The 23,743-nt window shown below is 41.3% G+C and overlaps 1 protein-coding gene across 1 annotated transcript in view; it reads right to left on the bottom strand.

Annotated features, from left to right (window-relative positions):
* Positions 1 to 23,743, bottom strand: part of LOC112068237 (protein tyrosine phosphatase receptor type U) — a 276,274-nt gene that overhangs the window by 186,303 nt on the left and 66,228 nt on the right. Inside the window, exon 2 of the mRNA XM_070438079.1 lies at positions 21,385 to 21,656. Within this exon, the coding sequence (XP_070294180.1) occupies positions 21,385 to 21,648 (264 nt within the window). The 5' untranslated portion in view covers positions 21,649 to 21,656. The remainder of the gene's footprint in view (positions 1 to 21,384; positions 21,657 to 23,743) is intronic.

A 23,743-nucleotide genomic window follows, 5' to 3' on the forward strand; every position in this document is an offset into this window, starting at 1 on the left:
AAGAGTCCAGAGAGAGAGAGAGAGAGCAGAGAGAAGAGAGAAGAGAGAGAGAGAGAGAGAGAGATGAGAAAGAGAGAGAGAAAGAGAGAAGAAAAGAGAGAGAAAGAAAGAGAGAGAAAGAAAGAGAGAGAAAGAAAGAAAGAAAGAAAAAAGAAAGAAAGAGAGAGAGGAGAGAGAGAGAGAGAGAGAAGAGAGAAAGAGAGAGAGAGAAGAGAGAGAGAGAGAGAGAGAGAGAGAGAAAGAGAGAAAGAGAGAGAGAGAGAGAGAGAGAGAGAGAGAGAGAGAGAGAGAGAGAGAGAGAGAGAGAGAGAGAGAGAGAGAGAGGAGAGAGAGAGACGAGAGAGAGAGAGAGAGAGAGAGAGAGAGAGAGAAGAGAGAGAGAGAGAGAGAGAGAGAAGAGAGAGAGAGAGGCAGAAGAGAGAGAGAGAGAGAGAGAAGAGAGAATCCTTTTATTACCATTGGACAAGGTTTGGATTCCCAAATTGAGATGTTGACCCAATAGTATTACTGTAGAGTAACCTCCAATCAGATATCAGAACCTACAGAATGTAATGACAACAGAACCTCTGCTGAGTAGAGCAGAATGGGGCTTGGAGACAACAGAGAGAATGCTGAATCCGCGAGAAGACAATAAACCAATCTTGCATACAGGTGATAAGAGTCACTTCAGGGTCTGGCGCGCCCTACATCTGTATGGATATTTCTGTCCTGTCTGTGAATGCGGTGCAGCGTATTACAGTGCCTTGCAAAAGTATTCATCCCCCTTGGCGTTTTTCCTATTTTTGGTGAATTACAACCTGTAGTTAAATTGATTTTTATTTGGATTTCAGTAAGGACATACACAGCATAGCCCACTTTGTGAAGTGAAATGAAAAAAAAAATTACAAACGAAAAGTTGTGCGCTGCATATGATTCACCCCCTTCTATTGATGCCCTAAATTAAGATCTGTTCAACCAATTGACCTTCAGAAGTCCAAATAATGAGTAAATAAAGTCCATCGGACCACCAAGCAAGCGGCACCATGAAGACCAAGGAGCTTTCCAAACAGGTCAGGGACAAAGTTGTGGAGAAGTACAGATCAGGGTTGGGTTATAAAAAAATATCAGAAACTTTGAACATCCCACGGAGCACCATTAAATACATTTTTAAAAAGGGAAAGAATATGGCACCACAACAAACCTGCTAAGAGAGAGCCGCCCACCAAAACTCACGGACCAGGCAAGGAGGGCTTTAACCTGAGAGGCAACAAAGAGACCGAAGATAACCCTGAAGGAGCTGCAAAGCTCCACAGCGGAGATTGGAGTATCTGTCCATAGGACCACTTTAAGCCATACACTCCACAGAGCTGGGCTTTACGGTAGAGTGGCAAGAAAAAAGACAATGCTTAAAGAAAGAAATAAGCAAACACGTTTGGTGTTCGCCAAAAGGCATGTGGGAGACTCCCCAAACATATGGAAGTACTCTGGTCAGATGAGACTAAAATTGAGCTTTTGGCCATCAAGGAAAACGCTATGTATGGCGCAAACCCAACACCTCTCACCACCCAGCATGGTGGTGGCAGCATCATGCTGTGGGGATATTTTTAATTGGCAGGGACTGGGAAACTGGTCAGAATTGAAGGAATGATGGATAGGGAAATTTTGGAGGAAAACCTGTTTCAGTCTTCCAGAGATTTGAGACTGGGACGGAGGTTCACCTTCCAGCAGGACAACTGCTAAAGCAACACTTGAGTGGTTTAAGGGGAAACATTTAAATGTCTTGAAATGGCCTAGTCAAATCCCAGACCTCAATCCAATTGAGAATCTGTAGTATGACTTAAAAATTGCTGTACACCAGCGGAACCCATCCAACTTGAAGTAGCTGGAGCAGTTTTGCCTTGAAGAATCGGCAAAACTCCCAGTGGCTAGATGTGCCAAGCTTATAGAGGCATACCCCAAGAGACTTGCAGCTGTAATTGCTGTAAAAGGTCGCTCTACAAAGTATTGACTTTGGGGGGTGAATAGTTATGCATGCTCAAGTTTTATTTATTTTTTGTGTTATTTCGTGTTTGTTTCACAATAAAAAATATTTTGCATCTTCGAATTGGTAGGCATGTTGTGTAAATCAAGTGATACAAACCCCCACAAAATACATTTTAATTCCAGGTTGTAAGGCAACAAAATAGGAAAATGCCAAGGGGGGTGAATACTTTCGCAAGCCACTGTATGACTGTGTATGTCACTGAACAAATTGGTCTGGTAGTGTGCTAAGTCACCATGGCTCTCCTGCTATTTCTCAGAGAAAGACATTTAGCCTGTGTTCACGCAAGCAGCCCAATTTTTCCCACTAATGGGTATTTTGACCAATCACATCAGATTTTTTCCCCTACATCAGATCTTTGTCAAAGCTGATCTGATTGTAAAAAGACCAATGAGTGAAAAAAAATCCTAATTGGGCTGCCTGTGTAAACGCAGACCGAGTAGCCTTTTGGGAGGAAAGGTTGAAATAAATCAGAAGCAGAGGGATCAGACTTTATGGTAGACAACTTAGAAATACCTTCACAGTTTAACTGAAGGTGCAATTATTCTCTGCCGAGCTAAAGCACTCAATGAGAGATTGATTGCAGGCTAATCTTTAATTGTCTCGGCCATTAGGGCGGCAGGTTATTTAAAGAGGAAGACATTCAAAACATTCGTTTCAATAAACAACAGTCTATAGATTTCACTGAGGACCACTTTACCAATTAAACTTTCCATATGTGCATAGTTTATTCTAATCAGAGGTTACTTTACTTTGAGAAATAAAAATGCATCGGAAAATAAGTGTCTGGGCATGCAGTGATTTAAGACTGAAATAAAATATGCATTACGAGAACGTATTAAATAACGCTGGAATGCCAGACCTTTAGAAGTGGTTTTCATATATACAAATCAAGAGAGAATTTATTTGGAACTATAAAAATACTAGCCTCCACCCCTTCATTTTTGGTCGGGAACTGGCATTTAGATGCCAAGGCCTTGCACTCACCATTAGACCAAATCAGGGAAAGATAATTGCTCCTTAAATCAAATCAAATTGTATTGGTCACATACACATGGTTAGCAGATGTAATGCGAGTGTAGCAAAATTATTGTGCTTCTAGTTCCGACAGTGTGGTAATATCTAAAAAGTAATCTAACAATTCCACAACAACTACCTAATACACACAAATCTGAAGGGGTGGAATAGGAATATGTACATATGAATATATGGATGAGCGATGACTGAGCGGCATAGGCAAGATGCAATTCATGCTATAAAATACAGTATATACATATGAGATGAGTAATGTAAAATATGTAAACATTATTAAAGTGGCATTATTTAAAGTGACTAGTGATCCATTTATTAAAGTGGCCAATGATTCGAGTCTGTTTGTAGGCAGCCGCCTCCCTGTGTTAGTGATGGCAACATGGTAAGGCACATCTGACCAGGTTGTCTAAGGAAATGTATTTGTCTTTCCATGAGAGAGGGGCAGACATAGAGGGGGAGAGGGCAAGAGATCAACAGTCCCTGGTTAAACTTAAGATTGCCTGTCTGTCTGTCTGTCTCGTAGATCGATTAATCACACACGTTTTGTTTATAAAGCCCCATTGCAGAAAATTCCACTATCTATCTTCATTGTTAACCTATAGAAGTACAGACTACAGGACTCGGTATCGGGTGGTTAACTCTGGAGATCCCTACGATTACTGAGGAGGGCCAATCGGCCTTTTGTTTTTTGCACCTTATGTGTGGAATGATATCCAAAATACTTTAAAGTTGGAAGAATTGGTGCCCCTAGGGCAGGGCTCTCCAACCATGTTCCTGGAGAGCTACCGTCCTGTAGGTTTTCACTCCAACCCTAATCTAGCACACCTGATTATATTAATTAGCTGGTTGATAAACTGAATCAGGTTAGCTACACCTGGGGTGAAGTGAAAACCTACAGGAGAGTAGCTCTCCAGGAACAGGGTTGGAGAGCCCTGCCCTAGGGCATTTCATTGTTGTGTGTGTATATATAGGGATGTGTAGTTTTACATTTCGATGTGTATTGTGTACACAGGGCTCACCTAGAAATGAGACCCTCTGTTAAAATAAAGGTTAAATAAATGTTTTAATAAAAGCCAGGGAGTCAACGTGGCTATGTGTGTCCCTAGGGTGTGGTGAAAGAACAAAGGGAATTGGACAGACATAGCCAAATCATTCATTTATTTTTGGTCTGGTAAGGTCATTATTTTCCTATTTTTTGATTTGTCTTTCTCACCCCCACTCCATCCTTTCATACAAACCAATCAATTCCTTGTACAAAACAGAATCTATCAATAAAAGACAACAGAGCATGAAAACAGCATGTAGACAGGAGTCCTCATTCCTGCCCAATGAGCCATACAAGTGTGTTTTTTTATAGAAATCCCTCCCACTATGTTCCTTTCTTCTCTGGTTATGAAAGCAATATGTAACTGTGGTGGCCATGGGGAACTTTGGAAACAACCTGGATTCAAGGGTAGACGTAAGATAGTAAAATAAAATAAAACGTAACACTCCAATTAGTTTGACATGTTAAGTTTCGTATGGTATGTATGTGGATGTCCATCATCCATTTCATATGATATGTTACGAATTTCAATTGTATGATATGTTATGAAATGTGATTCGTACAATACTTTCTGAATTGCAATTCGTACAATATGTTAAAAAATTTCAAAACGTATGATATGTTACGAATTCAAATTTGTTGTGGCTAACATTAGCAAGTCTAGGGGTTAAGGTTAGGTTAAAAGATTAGATTATGGTTAGGAGAAGGCTTAGATAACATGCTAAGTAGTTGCAAAGTAACTAAAACTAGTTTGTAGCAGGGTTGGGATCAATTACATTTTAATTACAGGTAATTCCCGAAAGTAAAGCAAATTTCGGTGTACTTCCTGAATTGAAATGGAATTGACCACAAACCTGGTTAGGAGTTGAGCTAAATGATGAGACTCGAACATGCAACCTTGTTGTGTTATGTCTCCCCATCCACCCCTTTCTAAAGATCTAATTTAACTGCCCTGTATATAAGAATATGCACAATGGCTTCAGAAGTATTTACACCTCTTTACTTTTTCCACATTTTGTTGTGTGACAACCTGAAATTAAAACGGATTACATTTGTTTTTTAAATGTCAGTTGCCTACACACAATACCCCATAATGTCAAAGTGGAATTATGTTTTTAGAAGTTTTTACAAATTCATTAAAAATGAAAAGCTGAAACGTATTGGGTCAATCAGTATTCAACCCATGTGTTACGGCATGGGAGTAAACATTTGGTTAACAAGTCACATAATACAGTGCATTTGGAAAGAGTTCAGACACTTGGACCTTTTCCTAATTTTGTTACATTACAGCCTTATTCTAAAATGTATGAAATCGATTTTTCCCCTCAATCTACAAACACCGCCCCATAATGACAAAGCAAAAACTATTTTTAGAAGTGTTTGTAAATGTATTAAAATAAAAAACGGAAATATTACATTTACATAAGTATTCAGACCCTTCACTCAGTACTTTGTTGAAGCACCTTGGCAGTGATTACACCCGCATGTCTTCTTGGGTATGGCACGACAAGCTTGGCACATCTGTATTTGGGGAATTCCCCCCATTCTTCTCTGCAGATCCTCTCAAGCTCTGTCAGGTTGGAAGGGGAGCATCACTACATCATCACTACTTTCAGGTCTCTCCAGAGATGTTCGATCGGGTTCAAGTCCGGGCTCTGGCTGGGCCACTCAAGGATATTCACAGACTTGTCCCGAAGCCACTCCTGCGTTGTCTTGGCTGTGTGATTAGGGTCGCTGTCCTGTTGGAAGGTGAACCTTCCCACCAGTCTGAGGTCCTGAGCATTCTGGAGCAGGTCTTCATCAAGGATCTTTCTGTACTTTGCTCCGTACATCTTTCCCTCGATCCTGACTAGTCTCCCAGTCCCAGCCGCTGAAAAGCATCCCCACAGCATGATGTTGCCACCACCATGCTTCACCGTAGGGATGGTGCCAGGTTTCCTCCAGATGTGACGCTTGGCATGCAGGCCAAAGAGTTCATTCTTGGTTTCATCAGACCAGAGAATCTTGTTTCTCATGGTCTGAGAGTCCTTTAGGTGGCTTTTGGCTAACTCCAAGCGGGCTGTCATGTGCCTTTTACTGAGGAGTGGCCACTCTACCATAAAGGCCTGATTGGTGGAGTGCTGCAGAGATGGTTGTACTTCTGGAAGGTTCTCCCATCTCCAAAGAGGAACTCTGGAGCTCTGTCAGAGTAACCACTCGGTTCTTGGTCACCTCCCTGACCAAGGCCCTTCTCGCCCGATTGCTCAGTTTGGCAAAGCGGCCAGCTCTAGGAAGTCTTGGTGGTTCCAAACTTATTCCATTTAAGGATGATGGAGGCCACTGACTTCTTGGGGACCCTCAATGCTGCAGACATTTTTTGGAACCCTTCCCCAGATCTGTGCCTCGACACAATCCTGTCTCGGAGCTCTACGGACAATTTCTTCAACCTCATGGCTTGGTTTTTGCTCTGACATGCACTGTCAACTGTGGGACCTTATTTAGACAGGTGTATGCCTTTCCAAATCATGTCCAATCAATTGAATTTACCACAGGTGGACTCCAATCAAGATGTAGAAATAGCTCAAGGATGATCAATGGAAACAGGATGCACCTGAGCTCAATTTCGAGTCTCATAGCAAAGGGTCTGAATAGTTATGTAAATAAGGTATTTCTGTTTTTATTTGTAATACATTTACACAAATGTCTAAAAACCTGTTTTCACTTTGTCATTATGGGGTAGTGTGCAGATTGATGAGGAATATTTTTTAAATAACCCATTTTAGAATAAGTCTGTAACGTAACAAAATGTGGAAATTTCAAGGGGTCTGAATACGTTCTGAATGCAATGCAAGTTGCATGGACTCACCACTCTGTGTGCAATAATATTATTTAACATGATTTTAAATGACTACATGTACATGGACCCCACACATACAGGTTTTCCAATGCCTCGCAAAGAAGGGCACCTATTGGTAGATGGGTAAAAAAAACAGACATTACATATCCCTTTGAGCATGGCAAAGTTATTAATTACACTTTGGATTGAGAATTTGTACACCCAGTCAATACAAAGATACAGGTGTCCTTCCTAACTCAGTTGCCGGAGAGGAAGGAAACCACTCAGGGATTTCATCATGAGGCCAATGGTGACTTTAAAATAGTTACAGAGTTTAATGGCTGTGATAGGAGAAAACTGAGGATGGATCAACAACTTTGCAGTTACTCCACAATACTCTCCTAGTTGATAGAGTGAAAAGAATGAAGCATGTACAGAATACAAATATTCCAATACATGCATCCTGTTTGCAACAAGGCACTAAAGTAATACTGCACAAAAAATGTGGCTTAGCAATTCACTTTTTGTCCTTACTACAAAGTGTTATGTTTGGGGCAAATCCAATACAACACATTACTGAGTACCATTCTCCATATTTTCAAACATAGTGGTGGCAGTATCATGTTATATTCTGCTTTCCTCCAGACACTGGGGGATTAAAACTTCTTATGGCTTGGGGGCAGTATTTCGACATCTGGATGAGAAGCGTGCCCAAAGTAAACTGCCTGTTACTCAGGCCCAGAAGCTAGGATATGCATATAGTATTGGTATATTTGGATGGCAAACACTCTAAAGTTCCCAAAACTGTTAAAATAATGAATGTGAGTATAACATAACTGATATGGCAGGCAAAAATCTGAGGAAAATCCATCCAGTAAGTGGGATCTTTTTGATGTGGGTATTTTCAATTGAATGCCTATAGAGTATCTAATGGGTTAGGACCCAGATTGCAGTTCCTATGGCTTCCACTAGATGTCAACAGTCTTTAGACATTGTTTCAGGCTTGTTTTCTGAAAAATTAAGAAGAATGAGACCTTTCTGTCAGTCGACTGTAGAATCATGCAGAGCTGGTTTGCGCGCGTGACCGACGGCGTGTCCTTCATTTTTTCCCCTTTCTATTGAATACGCTATTGTCCGGTTGAAATATTATCGATTATTTAGACAATTGACAACCTGGGGATTAATTATAAACATCGTTTGACATGTTTCGAAATAACTTTAAAGATACTATTAGGATGTATTCGTCTGCATGTTTTGACCGCCTTTGAGCCTGTGGATTACAGAACAAAACGTGCCAACAAAACTGAGTTTTTGGGATATAAAGAGGGACATTATCGAACAAAACTAACATTTATTGTGTAGCTGGGACTCTTGTGACTGCAACCATATGAAGATCTTCGAAGGTAAGTGAAGATATTTCTGACTTTTGTAATTCCTTTACTTGGTTGTAAAATGTTTGTATGCTTTTGTAAGCGGGGCGCTGTCCTCAGATAATTGCATGGTATGCTTTCGCCGTAAAGCCTTTTTGAAATCTGACAAAGCGTCTGGATTAACAAGAAGTTAATCTTTAAGCCGATGTATAACACTTGTATTTTTTATGAATGTTTATTATGACAATTTCTGTATTTTGAATTTGGCGCTCTGCAATTTCACCGGATGTTGTCTAGGTGGGTCGCTAGCGGAACGCCTGCGCCAGAAAGGTTAAATCACCTTGCAGCAGGACAATAACCTAAAACACAAGGTCAAATCTACACTGGAGTTGTTTACCAATAAGACAGTGAGTTGGCCGAGTTACAGATTTGACATAAATCTACTTGAATATCTATGGCAAGATCTGAAAGCCAAATCTCAGACTGGCCAATAAAAATAAAATATAAAAATGGGCAAAAGAACACAGACACTGGACAGAGGAAGATTGGGGAAAAGTGTTATGGACAGACAAATCTAAGTTTGAGGCGCAGAAAAAATGTAAAGATGCTGAAGGAGTGCTTGACGCCATCTGTCAAGCATGGTGGAGGCAATGTGATGGTCTGGGGGTGCTATAGTGGTGGTAAAGTGGGAGATTTGTACAGGGTAAAAGGGATCTCGAAGAAGGAAGGCTATCACTCCATTTTGTAACGCTATGCCATACCCGGTGGATGGTGCATAATTGGTGCCATTTCCTCCTACAACAGGACAATAACCCAAAGCACAGCTACAAACTATGCAATAACTATTTAGGGAACAAGCAGTAAGCTGGTATTCCGTCTATAATGGAGTGACCAGCACAGTCACCAGATCTCAACCCTATTGAGCTGTTTTTGGAGCAGCTTGACCGTATGGTACGTAAGAAGTGACCATCAAGCCAATCCAACTTGTGGCAGGTGCTTCAGGAAGCATGGGGTGAAATCTCTTCAGATTACCTCAAATTGACATCTAGAATGCCAAAGGTCTGCAAGGCTATAATTGATGCAGATGGAGGATTCTTTGACTAAAGCAAATTTTGAAGGACACAATTATTAATTAGTTAAAAATCATTATTTATAACCTTTTCAACGTCTTGACTATATTTCTGATTCATTTCACAACTCATTTCATGTATGTTTTCATGGAAAACAAGGACATTTCTACGTGACCCCAAACTTTTGAACGGTAGTGACTATGCATAGATAATAACAGAGAGTAGCAGCAGCATAATGGTTCTGTGATATCATTTAAGACTTTATAACGGAAACATTGTAACTTTAAGAGCTTTCACAATATATATGTCAGGGTTACATCTAAATGTTGTGGAACATATATGATTACATATGAAACTATTTGTGAGAAGATGAAATGTAATTTTAGCCTTCAAAATTAGATAATTGTTTTCGCCAGTCAGTAACCACGCCCACGTGAACACAGACATTATGCAAAAAAAGATGTAAAGCCCCTTTTTCCCCAGAGTGTTTATAAAAGGACTCCTAACGAAATGTACATTAGACCAGACAGCGTGGAGCGGTGGCGACACGGCTGAGAAATGGTTTAAAACTAAAGACCAGTATATGGACGGCAAGCCAGACGTCACAAATGGTTTAAAACTACTAGACCAGAAAGCGTGGAGCTGTGGCTACACGTGTAAAATGGTTAGACTCTACCAGACCAGAAAATGGTTAGACCCTCTGAAACTCAACAGAGAAGAAGAAGACCGCCTGCAGCGCTGCATGTAACATAGTCTAGGAAACTCGACCGAAGACGAGAAAAAAAGAACATGTCCCTATCAAACGACCATTGGTACGTCTGATGTATTTATTCTAACAGACAATTCCAGAACAAAGGACACCTACTACAACTACTAAGGACATGGTGACCTCTGGTAGACAACCAGACACTTACACAACCAGAGACTTTGTCAAACTATCGTCACAGACTGATCAGGCGATTTCAACAGAGAGAGACGACAAAGCCATTCAAGCATAAATATGTACATTACTTTTCTAAATCCGAATGAGTGGTTGTTAGGGTGCTAAATATCCACATTTACGATGAGAGTATTATTCAACTGTATGTACAATAGTTGAATTCCTTTGTCTCCCCTTCTCCCGCTCTTTCTTTCCCCACCCCTTCATTGTCTTACCAGAGGTCATAGCGGGTTAGTCCACTAGGAACGTTTCATTGCATTATGTTAGTGATTAATTCAACCTATATTATGTGTGTTTATGTATTTCTGTGTGATTATTTAGTTAGTTAGTAAATAAATAACTAAGACAATTTGTGTATCGCTGGATGGACATCAGAAAGAGGAAGGACTAAAAACAAACAAATTATAACTGTTGTAAAATAGATTGTGTCTGTAAAATGTGTATAATATGTATAAACTGAAGGTAGAAGCCTAAGTGTTATTGTTTATTAGTTTACTCCAATTGGGTAAAGGGTGGTAGGGTTTGCGGGGAATAATAAAGGCATATTCTAAAAAAAAGTATGTATATAGGTATGTGTATGTATGTATGTATATATGTGTATTTGTATGAATGTTTATGTATGCATTTGTATATGTATGGGTATGTACGTGTATGTATATGTATATGTATATGGACATATATATATATATTTACCCCAAAAAGATATGGGGGATTGGAAATGATGCAGATCTTTCCACATTATTAAGCTGATCCTCCCCTAAAGAAATATATATAATTTGTGTATCGCTGAGTCATCATGTAGACTAGGGTTCGTGCAGATTAAAACAGATTATGCGACGTTCAGAATGAGACTGATATGAGGAAATAATAATTAATGATTGACTGCTATGAGTGAGATATTCTGATCTATTCTTCAGTAAATTCGGGAAACGGTAACTCATTAACTTCTTTATGATAGGGGGCAGCATTTTCACTTTTGGATGAATTGCGTGCCCATAGTGAACTGCCTCCTACTCTGTCCCAGATGCTAATATATGCATATTATTATTACTATTGGATATAAAACACTCTGAAGTTTTTTAAACTGTTTGAATGATGTCTGTGAGTATAACAGAACTCAAATGGCAGGCAAAAACCTGAGAAAAAATCCAAACAGTAAGTAAGAATTCTGAGACTGGTCAATGTTCAACTCATCGCTGATTCAATTCCCTGTAAGATATGGATCTGTTTGCACTTCCTACGCCTTCCACTAGATGTTAACAGTCTTTAGAACGTGGAATGAAGCCTCTAGTGTGATGTGGGGCCGGATGGGAGGTGTTTCAGTCATTGGTCTGGCAAAATGCCAGTTCCTGGTCACGCGCATTCCTCATGATATCGCCTTGCGTTCCATAACTTCTACAGACATGAAGGAATGCTCCGGTTGGAACGTTTTTGGATATATATGATAACAACATCCTGAAGATTGATTCTCTACTTAGTTTGACCAGTTTCTTCAACCTGTTATATAACTTTTTGAAGTTTTCGTCCGAGTTTGCCTGCATCTGCGCGAGCATTTGGACATGTGCACTAAACATGCTAGCAAAAGTAGCTACTTAGACATAAGTAATGGACATTATCGAACAAAACAACGATTTATTGTAGAACTAGGATTCCTGGGAGTGCATTTTAATGAAGATGATCAAAGGTAAGGGAATATTTCTGATGTAATTTCGTATTTCTGTTGACTCCAACATGGCGGAGAAATGTTGTTTTTATCTGAGCGCTGTCTCAGATTATTGCATGGTGTGCTTTTTACGTAAAGTTTTTTCGAAATCTGACAGCGGTTGCATTATGAACAAGTGTATCTTTAATTCTATGTAAAACATGTATCTTTCATCAAAGTTTATGATGAGTATTTATGTTATTTGACGTGGCTCTCTGCAATTTCTCTGGATATTTTGGAGGCATTTCTGAACATGGCGCCAATGTAAACCAAGATTTGTGGATATAAATATGCACATTATCAAACAAAACATAAATGTATTGTGTAACATGATGTCCTATGAGTGTCATCTGATGAAGATCATCAAAGGTTAGTGATTCATTTTATCTCTATTTCTGCTTTTTGTGACGACTATCTTTTGCTGGGAAAATGGCTGTTTTTTTCTGTGGCTATGTACTGAGCTAACATAATTGTTTGGTGTGCTTTCCCCGTAAATCTATTTTGAAATCAGACATGTTGGCTGGATTCACAACATGTGTAGCTTTAATTTGGTCTTTCATGTGTGATTTCATGAAAGATTGATTTTTATAGTAATATATTTGAATTTGGGGCGCTACATTTTTTCTGGCTTTTGGCCAAGTGGGACACTACCGTCCCACATATCCCAGAGAAGTTAAACAAACATTTCCCGTGGTGCCCCAGGTTACTGCTGGGTTAATTGTTACATGATTAATTTAATCACGTAATAATTACACATAGTTAATAATTAGATGAATAGCATGCCATCGCATTAATGGTCGTAAGTCACAACAATAGACAAACATAGTGTGCTTAAACTAATAACACACAAATTATTATATTGAATACATATTTCACCTTTATTTAACCAGGTAGGCAAGTTGAGAACAAGTTCTCATTTGCAACTGCGACCTGGCCAAGATAAAGCATAGCAATTCGACACATACAACAACACAGAGTTACACATGGAATAAACAAAACATACAGTCAATAATACAGTAGAAAAATAAGTATATATACAATGTGAGCAAATGAGGTGAGATAAGGGAGGTAAAGGCAAAAAAGGCCATGGTGGCGAGGTAAATACAATATAGCAAGTAAAACACTGGAATGGTAGATTTGCAGTGGAAGAATGTGCAAAGTAGAAATAGAAATAATGGGGTGCAAAGGAGCTAAATAAATACATAAATAACTACAGTAGGGGAAGAGGTAGTTGTTTGGGCTAAATTATAGATGGGCTATGTACAGGTGCAGTAATCTGTGAGCTGGCTCTGACAGCTGGTGCTTAAAGCTAGTGAGGGAGATAAGTGTTTCCAGCTTCAGAGATTTTTGCAGTTCGTTCCAGTCATTGGCAGCAGAGAACTGGAAGGAAAAACATCCAAAGGAGGAATTGTCTTTGGGGGTGACCAGTGAGATATACCTGCTGGAGGTCGTGCTACGAGTGGGTGCTGCTATGGTGACCAGTGAGCTGAGATAATGTGGGGCTTTATCTAGCAGAGACTTGTAGATAACCTGTAGCCAGTGGGTTTGGCGACGAGTATGAAGCGAGGGCCAACCAACGAGAGCGTGCAGGTCGCAATGGTGGGTAGTGTATGGGGTTTTGGTGACAAAACGGATGGCACTGTGATAGACTGCATCCAGTTTGTTGAGTAGAGTGTTGGAGGCTATTTTATAGATGACATCACCGAAGTCGAGGATCGGTAGGATGGTCAGTTTACGAGGGTATGTTGAGTGCAGCAAAGCAGTGAAGGATGCTTTGTTGCGATATAGGAAGCCGATTCTAGATTTAATTTTGGATTGGAGATGCTTAATGTGAGTCTGGAAGGAGAGTTTACAGTCTAACCAGACACCTAGGTATTTGTAGTTGTTCACGTATTCTAAGTCAGAGCCGTCCAGAGTAGTGATGCTGGACGGGCGAGCAGGTGCGGGCGGTGATCAGTTGAATAGCATGCATTTAGTTTTACTTGCGTTTAAGAGCAGTTGGAGGCCACGAAAGGAGAGTTGTATGGCATTGAAGCTCGTCTTGAGGTTAGTTAACACAGTGTCCAAAGAGGGGCCCGAAGTATACAGAATGGTGTCGTCTGCGTAGCAGTGTATCAGAGAATCACCAGCAGCAAGAGCGACAACATTGATGTATACAGAGAAGAGAGTCGGCCCAAGGTTTGAACCCTGTGGCACCCCCATAGAGACTGCCAGAGGTCCGGACAACAGGCCCTCCGATTTGACACACTGAACTCTATCAGAGAAGTAGTTGGTAAACCAGGCGAGGCAATCATTTGAGAAACCAAGGCTGTCGAGTTTGCCAATAAGAATGTGGGGATTGACAGAGTCGAAAGCCTTGGCCAGGTAGATGAATACGGCTGCGCAGTAATGTCTCTTATCGATGGCGGTTATGATGTCGTTTAGGACCTTGAGCGTGGCTGAGGTACACCCATGACCAGCTCTGAAACCAGATTGCATAGCGGAGAAGGTACGGTGGGATTCGAAATGGTCGGTAATCTGTTTGTTAACTTCGCTTTCGAAGGGGGACAAAGATCATACTTTTTGGAGAAATGTAAATGTAAATCCCTCTTGTCCGACTCATTAAAGAACAATGATTTGTCCTGTTCAAGGTGAGTAATGGCTGTTCTGATGTCCAGAAGCTCTTTTCCGGCATAGGAGACGGTAGCAGCAACATTATGTACGAAATAATTTACAAACAATGTGAAAAAACAAACAAAATAGCACGGTTGGTTAAGAGCCCATTCCGAGTGTCGCCGGATGGGATGGCTGGCTAGAGGGAAGGTTCCTGACTTTTTCCATGGCTAAACCAACTAGGCTAGTAATTTAACAATTTTATTCGTATTTACAGATGGCATAAAAGTTTTGTTTTTAAGGCACAGAAAAGTTCACATGTTCCAGAAGGCATTTCAATAAAAAAAAGCGTTTCAATAAAAATAAAAAAATGTACGCTCAAATGGCTCTCCTGTGAAATAGTGATGCCCGACATACACCTAGTTTCCTGAAATGAGGCACATATCATACTAATTTGAGAGTTCCGGATTTACATTTACTATGCTACTTCTAGTCTATGAGACCAGGCTGTCAGAAAAGGTCTGCAACTTGAGACAATATTTGTCACACTGAAAAAGAAGACGAGGAGGAGCACAGCGAGAGAAAACACACCAGGGGGAGAGAAGGAAAAATAGTGAAGAGAGGGAAGGAGATGGGGGAGAGCACAGCTCCAGATCTAGTTGGCAGACTTGGTTAGCCTGATAACATCTTTAATATTTGATAAGGTTCCAGCTATCGCAGACACCTCCACCAATAAGAGGGAGAAATATATTGCTGAGCACGGCAGATGGGAAAGATATCAAATCAAATACGTTCTAAAGTGATCTCACACTCTCTCTCTTCCATTTTCCACTTGCCCCACCCAACCCTCTCTTGACGTTAGGGGACACAACAGCAACAGGAGGAAGTGGAGTAGCATAGCACCTATCACCAGAGTGATATAAATATCGAAGCGTAATCTTATCACAAACAACACTGTGTTGTTGTCTCAGGTTAGGCAACAATAAAAATGGCGAGACATACACTAGACAGAAACATGAAGCCTCCAAAGTCGTGAAGAAGGAAAAGGAAAGCGGGGAGGGAATTGTATTGCAGATAGATTACTAGGCTGACAAATGATTAAAGAGAATGTGTGTGGCTTTTGAGTATGTTAATCTACTATAGTTGGCTCTGTTGATTTACAGAGAATGGAACAGATTTTTTATTTTTTATTACATTCCACGCTTTAGACAATGTTTTATTTTACAGACAAACATTGAGAATGTGTGCTATAAAACAGCTCTCTATCCTCCTACATTCAAGGATCATGATTAAATCAACAGGCCCTGAGAATATGTATTTCCAATAAAGTTATTGGGATTTTTTTTTACAAATATCTATTTTTAATCAACTACAGTGTTGTGATAGCAGCATCGAAGGGAAAGTAAATCTAGGAATGCCTTGAATGATTTAAGGCAGGGATATTTTAAGACTTCATAGGTTTATAATACGGTCAATTTACTGTGCATTGGGTTTGCTGGCATGATAAGCATGACACAGGAACATTATTCTCTCAATCCATTCTTCAAGAGTAGACCCTGACTCTCTGGCGACAGAGCAAATCTGATGACCTATCACTTCAAATCCAAAGAGATTCCATCAAGCTTGCTGCAGGGCTCCTGTAACCAAAGTCCTTTTAATATTTAAAGTGACACGGGTTGCAGCTAACATGCTTTAAAGCTAAGAGCTCCTTGGTGAATACAGAGAGAGAGAGAGAGAGGCGTGCTGGGTCAGATCGAGTCATGTTCAACTCCACTCCGCTTGACTCTCTCCAGCATTGTTTGTAGTTTATTTATCCGTTTTCATCGGCATGACTGCTGATGTTACTGCAGAAAGGGGCCATCGTTATTTATTTGCAGAGAAGGGACTCAAAAGCAGAAACACTGTTTTAGACAGATCATTTGAGATGTATTTCTTCACTGCTGCTACAATGTACTTGTCGTGGTCAGACATACAGTTCATGTACCGATCAGTTCATTAATTTCCCTATAGGCCAAAAGATTTTTTTAAATGGCCAAAAACTAGAAGATTGAATATTCTGGATAAATAACATCACAGTATCGTCATTTTGAGATGGATGATCGCAGCCTACAGTTGAAACAGTTCCTTAACAGGTTGTTGCTGCAACCAGTCATTCAGACTCATCCTCCCTCATCTGTCCATTATGCCTTCTTTTTCCCAAGTGATGCCTCTCCTCGGTAGCCCTGGTGTAATGCTAACTCACACATGAGCCATCACTGGGCTGCTTAATAAGCTGTGACGCAGCAAGTACCAAGACAGAGGGTAGAGAGAAGGAGGACACAGAGTTAGAATTAGAAGGAAGAGGAGTGTTGCTAAGCAAGCCAATTAAGACACATCAAAAATAAGCCAGAGGAATGCTGTTTATCCCTAGTTTTTCTGCTATAGGAAACTGCCATGGCCACATTAATGGTCGTTAATGATGAATTATTCTGCTAAAGAGAGCATTGATGTGAGAGCTGGTCTGAGGGTGGTGTGATTGGCAATGCCATTGACTGGGCAGAGCTTGTAATTCTCTCACGTAGTGATATATTTACTGAGATGACTCCCGAGCAAATATAAAGTCGAGAGAAAGAGCGAGCTAGTCAAAACTTTGCGTTTGTCAGATATTATCGAAGTCATTTTTCACCTGGCCCCCTACCCACCCACACGTGTTGACACCTTTGTGTGTAGTGTTTCTGTGCTGTGTTGTGTTGTGTGTGTCAAGCTTAAATACCCCTCATTGTCAGGGCATATAGTGATAGTTCCACAGTGTCATCCTACCTCTGGCTCATGTTTGTACAAAGCTGGACTATTATTTACACTTCAAGGTCAGAACCGCATGGAAGTTAATTAAGTCGAAGGGAATGACAGTTCTCAAAACATCACACACTACTCACCCTAATTGCATTTTGACAGCTCCGCAGAGTTTGCAGAAAATATAAACGTAATTTATGGCCCGGTCACGCCATCCGAAGACCAATAGAAAGCACCCAGGTACCCAGAGTGGCTGCCAATCAATTTGGGTCTGAGTGGGTAATGACCTGCCACTGAGGGAGTGAAGTTGTGTTGTGTATTCCAATGTTCTGATGTACAGTTAGCAGAGACAGTCTCAGTAGGTTACACTGTAACAAGCCTGGCCACAGAGAAACCAGTTAGGGCCTTTTAGCGCTAACCTAGCCTACATTTACCAAGGGAGCAATGATATTAAACTGAGCTAGCTTTGCATGTGATTAACAACAAGGTCTCCCTGTGGCGTACAGTATCTCACTGTTGGAGAACAGTGAAGTTAACACACTAGCCCCGTCGCGGACCAGGATGTCTTGCTCCCAGACAGGCTAAATAACTTTTTTGCCCGCTTTGAGGACAATACAGTGCCACTGACACGGCCCGCTACCAAAACCTGCGGGCTCTCCTTCACTGCAGCCGAGGTGAGTAAAACATTTAAACGTGTTAACCCTCGCAAGGCTGCAGGCCCAGACGGCATTCCCAGCCGCGTCCTCAGAGCCATGCGCACCAGCCTGGCTGTGTGTGTTACGGACATATTCAATCATACCTTATCCCAAGTCTGCTGTTCCCACTGCTTCAAGAGGGCCACCATTGTTCCTGTCCCAAGAAAGCTAAGGTAACTGAGCTAAACGACTACCGCCCCGTAGCACTCACTTCCGTCATCATGAAGTGCTTTGAGAGACTAGTCAAGGACCATATCACCTCGACCCTACCGGACACCCTAGACCCACTCCAATTTGCTTACCGACCCAATAGGTCCACAGACGACGCAATCGCAACACACCTGCACACTGCCTAACACCTCTGACAAGAGGAAATACCTATGTGAGAATGCTGTTCATCGATTACAGCTCAGCATTTAACACCATAGTACCCTCCAAACTCGTCATCCAAGACGAGAACCCTGGGTCTCGACCCCGCCTGTGCAACTGGGCACCTGGACCTCCTGACGGGCCGCCACCAGGTGGTGAGGGTAGGTAACAACATCTCCACCCGCTGATCCTCAACACTGGGCCCCACAAGGGTGCGTTCTGAGCCCTCTCCTGTACTCCCTGTTCACCCAGACTGCGTGGCCATGCACGCCTCCACTCAATCATCAAGTTTGCGGATGAACACTACAGTGGTAGGCTTGATTACCAACAACGACGAGACGGCCCTCGAGTGTGGTGTCAGGAAAATAACCTCACACTCAACGTCAACAAAACAAAGGAATGATTGTGGACTTCAGGAACAGCAGAGGGAGCACCCCCTATCCACATCGACGGGTCAGTAGTGGAGAAGGTGGAAAGTTTTAAGTTCCTCGGTGTACACATCACGGACAAACTGAATTGGTCCACCCACACAGACAGCGTTGTGAAGAAGGCGCAGCAGCGCCTCTTCAACCTCAGGCTGAAGAAATTCGGCTTGTCACCAAAAGCACTCACTTTTACAGATGCACAATCGAGCATCCTGTCGGGCTGTATCACCGCCTGGTACGGCAACTGCTCCGCCCACAACCGTAAGGCTCTCCCGAGGGTAGTGAGGTCTGCAGAACGCATCACCGGGGGCAAACTCCTGCCCTCCAGGACACCTACACCAACCCGATGTCACAGGAAGGCCATAAAGATCATCAAGGACAACAACCACCCAAGCCACTGCCTGTTCACCCGCTATCATCCAGAAGGCGAGGTCAGTACAGGTGCATCAAAGCAGGGACCGAGAGACTGAAAAACAGCTTCTATCTCAAGGCCATCAGACTGTTAAACAGCCACCACTAACATTTAGCGGCCGCTGCCAACATACTGACTCAACTCCAGCCACTTTAAAAATGGAATTGATGGAAATTATGTAAAAATGTACCACTAGCCACTTTAAACAATGCCACTTAATATAATGTTTACATACCCTACATACCCATCTCATATGTATATGTATATACTGTACTCTATATCATCTACTGCATCTTGCCATCTTTATGTAATACATGTACCACTAGCCACTTTAAACTATGCCACTTTATGTTTACTACCCTACAGTACTCATCTCATATGTATATACCCGTACTCTATACCATCTACTGCATCTTGCCTATGCCGTTCTGTACCATCACTCATTCATATATCTGTATGTACATATTCTTTATCCCTTTACACTTGTGTATAAGGTAGTAGTTGTGGAATTGTTAGGTTAGATTACTTGTTGTTATTACTGCATTGTCGGAACTAGAAGCACAAGCATTTCGCTACCACTCACATTAACATCTGCTACCATGTGTATGTGACTATAAAATTGATTTGATTGATTTGATTTTGACCCAGTCCTGGTGATCAGGCTTAGCTATTGGCTGGTTACCCCCTTCTGTGTACAGTGGGGCAAAAAAGTATTTAGCAGCCACCAATTGTGGAAGTTTCCCACTTAAAAAGATGAGAGAGGCCTGTAATTTTCATCATAGGTACACTTCAACTATGACAGACAAATGAGAAAACAAATCCAGAAAATCACATTGTAGGATTTTGAATGACTTTATTTGCAATTATGGTGGGGAAAAGTATTGGGTCACCTACAAACAAGCAAGATTTCTGGCTCTCACAGACCTGTAACTTCTCTTTAAGAGGCTCCTCTGTCCTCCACTCGTTACCTGTATAATGGCACCTGTTTGAACTTGTTATCAGTATAAAAGACACCTGTCCACAACCCTCAACAGTCACACTCCAAACTCCACTATGGCCAAGACCAAAGAGCTGTCAAAGGACACCAGAAACAAAATTGTAGACCTGCACCAGGCTGGGAAGACTGAATCTGCAATAGGTAAGCAGCTTGGTTTGAAGAAATCAACTGTGGGAGCAATTATTAGGAAATGGAAGACATACAAGACCACTGATAATCTCCCTCGATCTGGGGCTCCACGCAAGATCTCACCCCGTGGGGTCAAAATGATCACAAGAACGGTGAGCAAAAATCCCAGAACCACACGGGGGACCTAGTGAATGACCCGCAGAGAGCTGGGACCAAAAGTAACAAAGCCTACCATCAGCAAGGGCATTGAAGATGAAACGTGGCTGGGTCTTTCAGCATGACAATGATCCCAAACACATCGCCCGGGCAACAAAGGAGTGGCATCGTAAGAAGCATTTCAAGGACCTGGAGTGGCCTAGCCAGTCTCCAGATCTCAACCCCATAGAAATCTTTGGAGGAGTTGAAAGTCCATGTTGCCCAGCAACAGCCCCAAAACATCACTGCTCTAGAGGAGATCTGCATGGAGGAATGGGCCAAAATACCAGCAACAGTGTGTGAAACCTTGTGAAGACTTACAGAAAACGTTTGACCTCTGTCATTGCCACACAAAGGGTATATAACAAAGTATTGAGATAAACTTTTGTTATTGACCAAATACTTATTTTCCACCATAATTTGCAAATAAATGCATTAAAAATCCTACAATGTGATTTTCTGGATTTTTTATTTCTCATTTTGTCTGTCATAGTTGAAGTGTACCTATGATGAAATTACAGGCCTCTCTCCATCTTTTTAAGTGGGAGAACTTGCACAATTGGTGGCTGACTAAATACTTTTTTGCCCCACTGTATATGTGTCTTAATAACTAACACCTTCACTAGGCCTTAAATAAAGCATATACGGATTGCATTAACGTCATACATGAAGTCAATGGGATGAGAATGAGCCTGTTCGATTCTAGCTACTACTATGTATAACTGACACAGTGGGAAAATTGAAGCATGCTGCTGTGTAACGACTGAAAGTAGCAGAGAAGTGATGCCACTGCGAGGGATTTACCTGGTACTCATTGGGCCAGAAGGTGCTGACAGCCAGCTCCACTTGGTGCCACTGTCGTCCGTGGGACCCCGACGTGTTCCATACTGGGCTACCCAGCGGGCCGCCGTTGACCCGAACGTACGCCCGCAGTGCCCCTGGACTGTGGCCATCGCGGCTGTACAGGAAGTAGCTGAACTGGACGCAGTGTGTGTCGTTTTCACTCAGCGTCTGCAGCAGGAGCTGGGCGCGATGCCCTGCAGCATGCTGGGAAGAGTTCACCAGCATATAGGAACCTGGAGGGATGAGACAGAAACAAGGGTAATGTCACACAAGGGTCAGAGATAATGCATGCTGTAATGCCATGACCCCGACCTCAGCGACAAGAAAAATGTCTGTTTTTGCATTTGTGTTCGCCATTGGTGTGTACATGAACTGATTAACCTGACTCATCCTTCAAGTTCCCTTTGGGGTATGATGCAGTGTTCTGAAATGTAATTGTAAGCCATGTAAGTTATCCTGAATGTGTTTATAAGTACTGTATCATTCATTTCGGCCAAATAATGTAACTAGTGTAGAAGTGCCTTTTTCAACCCATTTTTAGGAAGGAATCATTCAAATTTCTGCTGAGGATAGAATAGAAGCACAAAAGATCTCAATGACATATGCCTCCTAATCTGAGTAACCTCTCTTCAGATGCTAGCCTCATTGACAACGTTTACATGCCCACCAATATTCCATTATTATTTGGGATACTCAAGTATTCTGTTTTTGAGTTGACACATATAAACATCAGATCCTGTTTACAAAAACCTGAAAAAGCATATATCACGGTTATGAGAAACCTGGATAAGATGCCTGGGATATGCTGATCTTAGACAGGATACTGTTGCTTTTAAACATCTTATCCCATTTACTGTTGTTTTTTGCAGGCTAAGTTTTGCATATAATGGGTATTGTATCATCTAATTGTCAAACAAATTGAAAATTTGTGTGGTTGAGGATGATGAGGCAAAAGGAATGGCAAATAAGTCTGGCTGCACAACCGATTGGCAAAGTTATTGCAAATTGAGAAATCATGTGACTAAACTGAATAAAAAGAAGAAGAAACTACTCTATGAAACCAAGATTAAAGAAATAAGAATTATTGTAAAAAGTTTTGGAGCACCTTAAATGAAATTCTGGGGAAAAAGGCAAACTCAGCTCCATCATTCATTGAAACAGATGGCTCTGCATGGTCGGAACTAGAAGCACAAGCATTTCGCTACACTCGCATTAACATATGCTAACCATGTGTATGTGACAAATAAAATTTGAATTTGAAACTACTTTAATGATTTTTTCATAGGCAAGATTAGCAAACTTAGGCATGACATGCCAGCAACAAATGCTGACACTACACATCCAAATATATCTGACCAAATACTAAAAGACAAGCATTGTAATTTAAAATTCTGTAAAGTTAGTGTGGAAGAGGGGAAAAAACTATTGTTGTCTATCACCAATGACAAGCTACCGGGGTCTGACAACATGGATGGAAAACTACTGAGGAAAATAGCAGACGATATTGCCACATCTTCAATTTAAGCCTACTAGAAAGCGTGTGCCCTCAGGCTTGGAGGGAAGCAAAAGTAATTCCACTACCTAAGAATAGTAAAGCCCCCTTTACTGGCTCATATAGCCGACCAATCAGCCTGCTACCAACCCTTAGTAAACTTTTTGAAAAAATTGTGCTTGACCAGATACAATGCGATTTTAAAGTAAACAAATTGACAACAAACTTTCAGCATGCTTATAGAGAAGGACATTCAACAAGCACAGCACTTACACAAATGACTGATGATTAGCTGAGAGAAAATGATGATAAAAAGATTATGGGGGCTGTTTTGTTAGACTTCCGTGCGACTTTTGACATTATTGATCATAGTTTCCTGCTGGAAAAACTTGTGTTATGGCTTTACACCCTCTGCTATATTGTGGATAAAGAGTTACCTGTCTAACAGAACACAGAAAGTGTTCTTTAATGGAAGCCTCTCTAACATAATCCAGGTAGAATCAGGAATTCCCCAAGGCAGCTGTCTAGGCCCATTACTTTTTTCAATCTTTACTAATGAATTGCCACTGGCTTTGAGGAAAGCTACTACAGCGACTAAAATGACTGCAACACTTAACAAAGAGGTGCAGTTAGTTTCAGAGTGAGTGGCAAGGCATAAGTTAGTCCTAAATATTTCTAAAACGAAAAGTATTGGGACAAATCATTCACTAAACCCTAAACCTTGATTAAATATTGTAATAAATGATGTAGAAATTGAGCAAGTTGAGGTGACTAAACTGCTTGGAGTTACCCTGGTTTGTAAACTGTCATGGTCAAAACATATTGATA

This window comes from Salvelinus sp. IW2-2015, unplaced genomic scaffold, assembly GCF_002910315.2.
Source record: "Salvelinus sp. IW2-2015 unplaced genomic scaffold, ASM291031v2 Un_scaffold319, whole genome shotgun sequence".
In the NCBI taxonomy this organism is placed as follows: domain Eukaryota; kingdom Metazoa; phylum Chordata; class Actinopteri; order Salmoniformes; family Salmonidae; genus Salvelinus; species Salvelinus sp. IW2-2015.